The 9,301-nt window shown below is 44.9% G+C and overlaps 1 protein-coding gene across 1 annotated transcript; it reads left to right on the top strand.

Annotated features, from left to right (window-relative positions):
• Positions 1-4,053: 4,053 nt before the first annotated feature.
• LOC116094019 (RNA exonuclease 1 homolog) lies at positions 4,054-6,028 on the top strand. The gene has a single exon (XM_031376006.1). It carries the CDS (start codon positions 4,112-4,114, stop codon positions 5,927-5,929), a length of 1,818 nt encoding a protein of 605 aa, XP_031231866.1. The 5' UTR covers positions 4,054-4,111; the 3' UTR covers positions 5,930-6,028.
• The last annotated feature ends 3,273 nt before the right edge of the window (positions 6,029-9,301 follow it).

The raw sequence follows: 9,301 nt of genomic DNA, 5'->3' as shown, positions 1-9,301 counted from the left end.
GGGGGTGGGGGTGGGGGTGGGGTGGAGGTATGAGATGTGGAACAGCCAGAGGGTGGATGAGGGTTGGGGTGAATAAAATATGGAGTGTAAAAAAGAATAAATAAATAAGGAGAGAGGGAGAGGGAGAAAGAGAGAGAGAAAGAGAGAGAGAGAGAGAGAGAGAGAGAGAGAGAGAGAGAGAGAGAGAGAGAGAACCCATGTTCTCAGGAACTGAAACCTTAACTCCTTCGAGGCCCTAGCCTCAGCCCCAGAATAGCATTTCCAAGTCCACTCTTGAGCAAGACACAGAACTGTGCTCCCTTTATCCTTTCATCAGGGCCCCTTGAGAAAGCCTTGGATCAGTTCAATTCTGAACTTCATTCTTCAAAGAAATAGAAAAAAACCAATTCTCCTGAAATTCATATAGAATCATAAAAGTCCCCAGATAGCCCAACCTTTAACATCATCATCATCATCATCATCATCATCATCATCATCACCACCACCACCACCACCACCACCACCACCCACAACAATATCAGCATCAACAACAAAACAAAACACTTGAGGGATAACAAATCCAGATCTTAAGATCTATTTCAGAGCCTTAGTAGTAAAAACAATACTGGCACAAAAGCAGACATGTAGGCCAGTGGAACAATTTCATAGACTGGAACATGAGAAACTTCAACCATTTAACATTTGATGAGCGTGCCAAAAACTGAAGCTGGAGGAAAGAAAGCATCTTCAACAAACGGTACCAGGAAAGCTGGATGCCCACACGCAGAAGAATGGAATCGGCTCCACATTTATCACTTTGCACAAAACCCAACTCCAAAGGGGTCAAAGTCCTAAATGTGAAACCTGAAACACTAACACCGAAACTGCCAGAAGAAAACAGGCCTGTGTGCTGCAGGTGGCAGAAAGGACTTTCTGACTAGGACTCCATTTACTCACGAATTACAGCCAAGAATTGACAAATGAGACTTCATAAAACCTAAAAAGCTTGTACAACTAAAGAAACAATCAAGCAGAGAAAGATACAGCCCACAAAATAGGAGGGAATCTGCCAGCTACACATCAGACACAGGTCTAATATCCAGAATAAAAGAACTTAAAACAAAACAAACAACCCCCAACTAACCTATTCAAAAAGGCCTGGAACCTGAACAGAGAGTTCCCTAAAAGGAAAAAAAAAAAAAAAAAAAAAAAAAAAAAAAAAAAAAAAGCGTGGGGTTGGGGATAAGAAATGTATTAGTCAGGGTTCTCTAGAGTCACAGAACTTATGGTAGTCTCTATATAGTCATGGAATTTGTTGCTGACTACAGTCTGTAGTTCAACTCCCCAACAACGGTCAGCAGCAGCTGTGAATGGACGTCCAAGGATCCAGCAGGTACACAATCCCACAAGGCAAGCAGGCAAGGAAGAGAGAGAGAGCCTTCCTTCTTCCAATGTCCTAATGTAGGTCTCCAGCAGAAGGTGTGGCCCAGATTAAAGGTGTGTGCCACCGCACCTGAATCTAGGGCTTGCTTTGTCCCAGGTGACCTTGAACTCAGAGATCTTCTGGCCTTAGTCTCCTGGTATTTATAGCCACTCTGCCTCAAGATCTCCATACCAAGATCCAGGTCAGAAATATGTATCTCCCAGCCTCAAGCTCAGGATCACAAGTGAGCCGTCCAGTTCTGGATTGTAGCTCATTCCAGATATAGTCAAGTTGACAAGCAGGAATAGCCACTACAATAAATAAATAAGTGTTCACTGTCCCCAGAAACTAGGGAAATGAAAATCAAACTTTGAGATTTCAACTTACCCAAGCAGAATGGTGAGAATCAGCAAACAGCCTGTGGACAGCATTAGTCTGACTTTAAAACTCAGCATGTAGGCCCTAACACCTGGCCCTCCCTGAAAACATACATACAAGTAGTAGTATACAGACCAAGCACGTTGTATTTTTGAATGCATATATACATTAACATATATGCATGTAATAAAATTAATGATAAAAGATGTCAGGAATTTGCAGAATAAGGAGAGGCATATGAGAGTGTTCGGAAGGATGGAAGCGGGAAATGGTGTAGCTACATTACAATTTCAGAAATAAATAAAAAGTTACCAAGATCAAGACAATTTATAAAAGAGAACATTATGGAGCTAGGTTAGACCCTGCGATGGCAGAGTGTGGCATTCCAGCAGAAACAGCTCAGAGCTCAGAGCTTGAGCTGCAAGCAGGAAGCGGCGGATATTAATATGAAATGGTACCCAAGTTTTTTGAAACCTCAAAGCCCCTACCCCCAATCTTATTTACTTGTCGCTGGGATAAACTACCCTAATAACTGGTAGTATCTGCCAAACTCCAGGGTAGGACCCATGCCCAGGAGTACTTACTAGCATCACCAAATAGATTAAAAGAATTTTTTCTTTGTTTTGGTGGGATTTTTGGTTTCATTTTAGTAGTTTAGTGAGAATTTGTTTTGATTTTCTTTTTCTTTTCTTTTTGTTTTTTTTTGTTTGTTTGTTTTGTTTTGTTTTGGAGACAGGGTTTCTCCCGTATAGCCCAGGCTGTCCTGGAACTCACTCTGTAGACCAGGCTGGCCTCGAACTCAAAAATCTGCCTGCCTCTGCCTCCCAAGTGCTGGGATTAAAGGCGTGCACCACCACTGCCCAGCTTCAAATGCCTACTTTTAATGATGGTCCTACAGCAGGCAATTAGAAGGAACTCAGTGAGTGTCCATGTTCAGACCATTCCTCCATTTTAAGCTATCCAAGTCCCAGGTCTAGGGAACAATCCTGCTCTAATGGAGGGGTTTCCCACCTCAGTTTACCTAAGTAGTTACTCTAATCACTTACAAAATTCACCTGGAGGCTTGACTCCTAGGATTATAGATAGATCCAGTCTAGTTGACTACATTAACCCTCACAGTGTGTTTAACCTATGGTACGCATCATCTATCCTTTCAAAAAACCCAATTTTTGAATAAAAACACTGAGTCTGGGTAAATTATCTACAACCACACAGCAACATTTACATGCACAAAAGATTCAATGCAGAGGTTTCAGAACAAGTTCAAGTGTATCCTAAGTAAACTGTCACTGCTAGCTTCTAGCTGGTTTGTTATTTTGAAATTAATGAAAGTGCAATTTACGTATTTCTCATTTGAGGCAAAGTCTTCAGGTTTATGAATAGTTTAAATATTTATACTATTTTACTTCTCATTTATTACTCGGTAATTGTGCGAGTGCTGTTGGTAGCCCAAGAGCTGCAGAATCCCTGGAAATGGGTATCAGCTCACCTGGCCAGGAATGCTGTGTGACTGACCCTGGGTAAAGTGGGTGAAGTCTTGCAGCCTTAGTTTTCTTTCTGTGTGCTTTCAAGTGGTTGTAAGACTGCTGGGTCACTCGGGCAACAGCCTGACCTGCCAAGGTCAAAGCCTGGAACTTCAAATCTATTTGCTCATGGCCTTACCCCAGGAGGCTGAGGCAAGAGCTCAAGCGTTCTAGGTTCGTGTACCAAGGCTGTCTCAGAAATGGAAGAGAGGGGAAGGATGGACGGGGAGGGAGGGAGAGGAGGGGGGAAAGAGGAAGGAAAATGGGAGGTGGAGAGAGGAGAGTCAGAGAAAGGGGGAACAGAAGGAAAGAAACATAAAAATATCGCCACCCACCCAAAATATAATCATAACCCAGGGGATGGTTACATACTCAAGAGAGTATATGGGCTGCTGAAATTGGACTCTGTGGGTTTAAAATAAGATGAAGAAACAAAGTGCTCTATCCATATCCATGGAAGGGAGATACTTCTAGAAGGAATTAGGGGGTGATGGTTAGGATTGAAATCCAGCGTATGAACGTCTCAAAAGAAATTAATAAAGACATAAAATAAAAACCAAACAAACATGAGGACAAGTGGAATCAGGAATTCCAAGGATTCAATCGCTACACTTCCTGGTAGGAGGAACCCAGTAGTCCGGAAGCTGTCTAAAGGATAGTAGATCCAATGTGATTGGATAGGATCGGTTTAGAGTAGTGAGGGAGTTCCGCCCACCGCCCTGTATTTAAGGGCTGCCGCGACGCCTCCGCCTCCACACTCACCCTGGTAGGCGAATTGCTCACACTAGAGCTGTGTCTCAAGGGCAGCATGAGCCTGAAAGCTACAGGGCGAGGTTGGTTCCCACCAGGGCATCCCGAGGCCAGGAGAGTCCTGGTTCATCCAGTCGGGAACTTCCTGCTGTCTTACTACCAGTGTCCTCCAACTTGTTGCGGGACCCACCAGCTCATCGTGGTCCAGGTGCCTTCCCTGAGGCCTGGCCCTGGGGCGCACCACGGCTGCCTTGCTGCACCTTCGGAGCTACAACACTGGCGACCCCAGCTGGCCTGGAGGAAGATGCTCTGCTCTGAGACATTGACGACATCCACCACGTCTTCCTCCTCGTGGTCTTCCCCCTCCTCCTCGTCGTCGTCGTCTTCGTCATCCTCAGCCTCAGCTCAAGAGAAGAAGAGGGTCATCCATATGGCTAGCCCCAGCCTGGCCAACACCACTGTGGCTGCCAAGAGGACCTTCAGCAGCGGCAGAGCCACAGGTCAGCCGCCACACTTCAACATAGTCACTCCACAGCAAGCTATCTACAGCAATACTTTTTCTGGAGCGAAGAAGCCCATCCTCACCAAGGAATTTAAGGACAAGATCCCTGTTGCCTTGCGTCAGCACTACTTGGGCTTGTTCACCGAGGTGTGCCTTAAGTTCTCCTCTTCACATCTGGAGGCCATCGAGAAGGCGCAGTCAGAGGAGAAAGTGATCTACGACCAGAGTCCCAGCAAGAACAAGTACCTGAATGTCGCCCTGCACACGCTGAAGAAGCTCAGGGGCCTGGTTCCCAGCGCCATCCCGGGTCTCAGCAAGGCCACCCTGTACAGCCGCCTGAAGGGCTATCTGCTCACTGAGGAGCAGCGGAAGGAGCATGGCTTTCCGTTCGCGCATCCGGGGAAGCCTGGGTCAGCAATGCTCTTCACAGGAGAGCAGCTGCTGAGCCCGACACACAGGGCCTGCTGCCGCTGTGGCACCCAGTACCTCGTGTCAGCCTCGGGCCGCTGCCTCTACTCGGAGCCCTGCGTGTACCACTGGGGGCGTGTCCTCTCCATCCCCGTGCAGGGAGGCTGGCAGGTGCGTTACTCGTGCTGCTACGCGCCCTTGGAAGCCACAGGCTGCAAGGTGGCCAAGCAACACGTGCAGGACGGCAGGAAGGACAACTTGCATGGCTTTGCCAAGACCTTCCCGAAGAAGGACTGGGAAGCGCATGCGGGAATCTACGCCCTGGACTGTGAGATGTCCTACACCACACACGGCCTGGAGCTCACCCGCGTCACAGTGGTGGACACTGATTTACACGTGATTTACGACACCTTCGTCAAGCCGGACCATGAGATCGTGGACTACAACACCATGTTTTCCGGAGTGACAGAGGCAGACCTGGTGAACACCAAAGTTAGACTGTGTGATGTCCAGGCTGTGCTCCTTAGCCTGTTCAGCACTGAAACCATCCTCATTGGACACAGCCTTGAGAGTGACCTGCTGGCTTTGAAGTTCATCCACGGCACTGTGGTGGACACTTCCGTGCTCTTCCCGCACCACCGAGGCCTCCCCTACAAGCGCTCCTTGCGGGGCCTCATCTCTCAGTACCTCAGCCAGATGATCCAGACACACAGCGGTGGACACAGCTCCATCGAGGATGCCAGAGCCTGTATGCAGCTGGTGACCTGGAAGTTGCAAGAAGATGCCAAGACCTCTAGCCCCTCTCAGCAGCAGGCCGCTTGCCAGAAGAGCGATTCTCTGCGGAAGCTGCCAGTTTGCACTAGCCGATACACCCAGACGCCCAAGATGCCGGAGATGCCTGAGATGCCAGGCATGTTGTACCTGGAAGAAAGTGATTCAGATGAACCTCCCCAGCTAGAGACTTGATGACTTCTCTGTGTTGATTATGTGTATGTAGGTGAGGAGTGGATGCCATACAGTTGTTAAATGTTTAGTCCAAGCCTGAAATCTTGCAGTTATGCTGTCTTGCCTGCCAGCCAAGGCGAGGTACTGCTTGGCGTGTTGTGGGTGTGAAAATTCTTCATACAGGATGACTTTAGTTAAGTCTCATCATGCCCAACTGAAGGGAGAAGGAGGAAGTATTTCAGCCGATTCTAGAACTTTCTCACCGAGTGGACCAAAGAAAACAGCCTGCCTGCCTTAGAGGTGAGACCATTTTGATTCGACAAGTGTCACTGGAACTGTTAGCTATGACTTTAACTTTGCCTAAGTAGAAGCTAGCACTCCTGGTTTGCCAGGTTCTCAGTTTGTCAAGAAAATCGATGAAATTTGTTGGAAATGACTAGTTCCAAGCAGTGCTGATAATCTCTTAATTTTCAGGTTGTTTTGTTTTTGTTCTTGGAGTTGAAATAGTTTAAGATTTTTTTTTTTAGATGGGGTAACTTCTTTCTTTCCACTTTATAAATAAATTCCATTTATAAAATATATCAATTATAAAATGCAAGTGGGTTTTGAATGATTTTCAGAACTTGGTTGAAAGTTTATTGAATTATTTCCACTAGAAAATATTGTGGACTCAAACACCCTTTATCTCTTCTTATGATTCTTCTTTTTTTTTTTTTAACCAGAAAATCAAATGCACTTTTGTCTTAACTGTGAAGAAAGCCACCCTAGCTGTGTTAAAGGTCATTCTCTGTTATTGTATGAGGGCTAATTAATGCAAGCTACTGAGTTTTAGAATGCAAGGGAGAAAATTAACTAGTTTTAACTACCCACCTTTTAGGTGGTGTAGGATAAGTTTAATAAGGAATGTTAGTGTTTGTACACGCCAATAAAACTTTAACTCAATCCCCAAGGTAGGATAATGAACTCATTAGCATTAATTTGTGTTAAAATGTTCAAAACGGAAATAGAGCACTTAGTACTGTTCCCCCCCACCCCACCTCCCCTGTAAGGCCCAGAGCTGGCTTTGATCTTGTTTCTGTTACCTCTAGAGTGGAACTGCAGGTGTGAATTACCATGCCTGGCTAATGTCCCTCAACTTCTTTTTCAAAAGTAAATTCTAAATTATCAGAGCAAAACTAAACCAAACAACTAAACCAAACATTCTATTCTTTGGACTAATAACCCTTGCCTGTGTGCTTTTTTGGTTTGCAATCTTTTTGCTTTGTTTTGTTTTGAGACAGGGTTTCTCTGTAGCCCTGGCTGACCTGGAACTCACTCTGTAGACCAGGCTGGCCTACAGAAATCTGCCTGCCTCTGCCTCCCAAGTGCTGGGATTCAGGCATGTGCCACCACTGTCCAGCTTTGGTTTGCAATCTTATATATTATTCTCAAATAAAGTTTTTGTTTTTGTTTTAAATAGAGATTTGTGCTCATGTGTTTGTTTAAACTTGATAGGATGGGTTTTAGTCAGACTGCTAGGACAGGAGATTCTAGCTCAGAATCTGGACTCCTGGTCTTTAGAGGGGCCAGGCTTACACCGAGTCTTCTGGCTTCCAGAATTTGCTTTCCCAAGCCCACTTGGAACTCTGACATGTGAAAGCAAAGACACCCCTTCTAAGACACCACCCCCTGCCTTCACATCTGCATATCTCTTGTCCACAATGGGCATAGGCTGCATGGGCTATCCTGGCTGCCTTACTTTGTGTTCTGTGCCTTACAAGGCAGAGACAGAAGAGATGTTTCTATTGGTCATTCACTTGCTTTTGAGGAAGAGTCTGGCTTTGAACTGTGCTGAAGTTCTTATGTGGCTGAAATGGCTTCAGACTTTATTCCATCTCTCAGCTGTTAAAGGTTGACAAGCATGTGCTGAAACTGTTGGTTAACTCAGGTTACATGTGCAGCCCTCGTTTTACATTTATATATGTGTGTGTGTGTGTGTGTGTGTGTGTGTGTGTGTGTTACCTCTAGAGAGTGGAACTACAGGTGTGAATTACCATGCCTGGCTAATGTCCCTCAACTTCTTAAAGTATGTGTGTACTTTAAGATGGGGTCTTGCTGGGCAGTGGCGGCGCACGCCTTTAATCCCAGCACTTGGGAAGCAGAGATATCTGAGTTCAAGGCCAGCCTGGTCTACAGAGTGAGTTCCAGGACAGCCAGGGCTATACAGAGAAACCCTGTCTCAAAAAACAAAACAACAACAACAAAAAAATGGGGTCTTACATAAGCATGTTGGCTACCAACTCTGTGTAGCCAACCATGACTTTGAACTCCCAAATAACTGTGTTTAGAAGCTCATGCCACACAACCAGCCAGAGTTTATGTGGAAAAAAAGGTGTTTGGAAAGGATAAAATCGTGAATCAAATTAAAGCTATTCTAGTAAAGGGGCTAGGCATTGCGACCATATTGGCAATATTCTGCTTTCAATATTTTATCACTTAAACTCTGAATTGGTGAAAGAGGTGTGGGGGAGTTCTTGTGAGGCACCTAGCACAGCACACAACCACAACCACCACCACCACCACAACAATTTCTGATCTAGTTTTCAAAGACAAAATACTTAATGTGTATTTGGAGCTGTAGGGAAGCCGAGCTTGTCCTAGAAAGCAGATATTGCTTTCACAACAGTGCAGTGTATGGAAGAGCAAATCAGCAGGAACATTTGAGGGAACCTGAGTAAATGCACACCCGAGCTCCTCTGGCTGTTAGCAATTCTCCAGAAAATCTTTACTGTCGTCCTGTAACCAATGCACTGCATAGCTTCTGCGTGTTTAATTACAAAGAGCACACTAATCATTTGTAAGAGTACAGCTTTTATGCAGTAAGAGTCATATCCTTAACCCATTTTCACAAAACATGTATTTCAGCTGAGCTCTGTGTAGATGGAAATATTCTTCAATAACCCAAAACAGTATTAACAAACTTTCAAACCAGAGAAACAGATAATGCATATAGAATTAGAATCTTCATCTTTAGGCGGGCAATGGTAGGGCATACCTTTATTCCTAGGGTTTTGGGAGGCAGAGGCCGGAGGATCTCTGTGAGTTCAAGCCCCGCCTGCTTTCTAGAACAAGTTCTAGGACAGCCACAGCTACACAAAGAAACCTTGTCTCAAAAAACAGAACAAAACAAACAAACAAAAAAAAAAAAAAAAAAAAAAAAAAAAAAAAAAAAAAAAAGAAAAAGAAAGGAAAAGGAGAGAAAAGAAAAAGAAAGCATGTTTATTGTCAACTATTTTATTAAACATAGTCATGGTCAGAGAGTGATGTTTGGGGGTTGACAGACTAAATATTAATGAAGGTTCCATAAGATTGCAGTAGAAGTCAGTGGTGGCTCATGAGGTGAGCAGGAATTCT

The sequence above is a fragment of the Mastomys coucha genome, unplaced genomic scaffold (assembly GCF_008632895.1).
Source record: "Mastomys coucha isolate ucsf_1 unplaced genomic scaffold, UCSF_Mcou_1 pScaffold16, whole genome shotgun sequence".
Lineage (NCBI taxonomy): Eukaryota > Metazoa > Chordata > Mammalia > Rodentia > Muridae > Mastomys > Mastomys coucha.
Note: the sequence above shows the minus strand (reverse complement) of the source record. Positions and strands in the feature narration are given on the sequence as shown.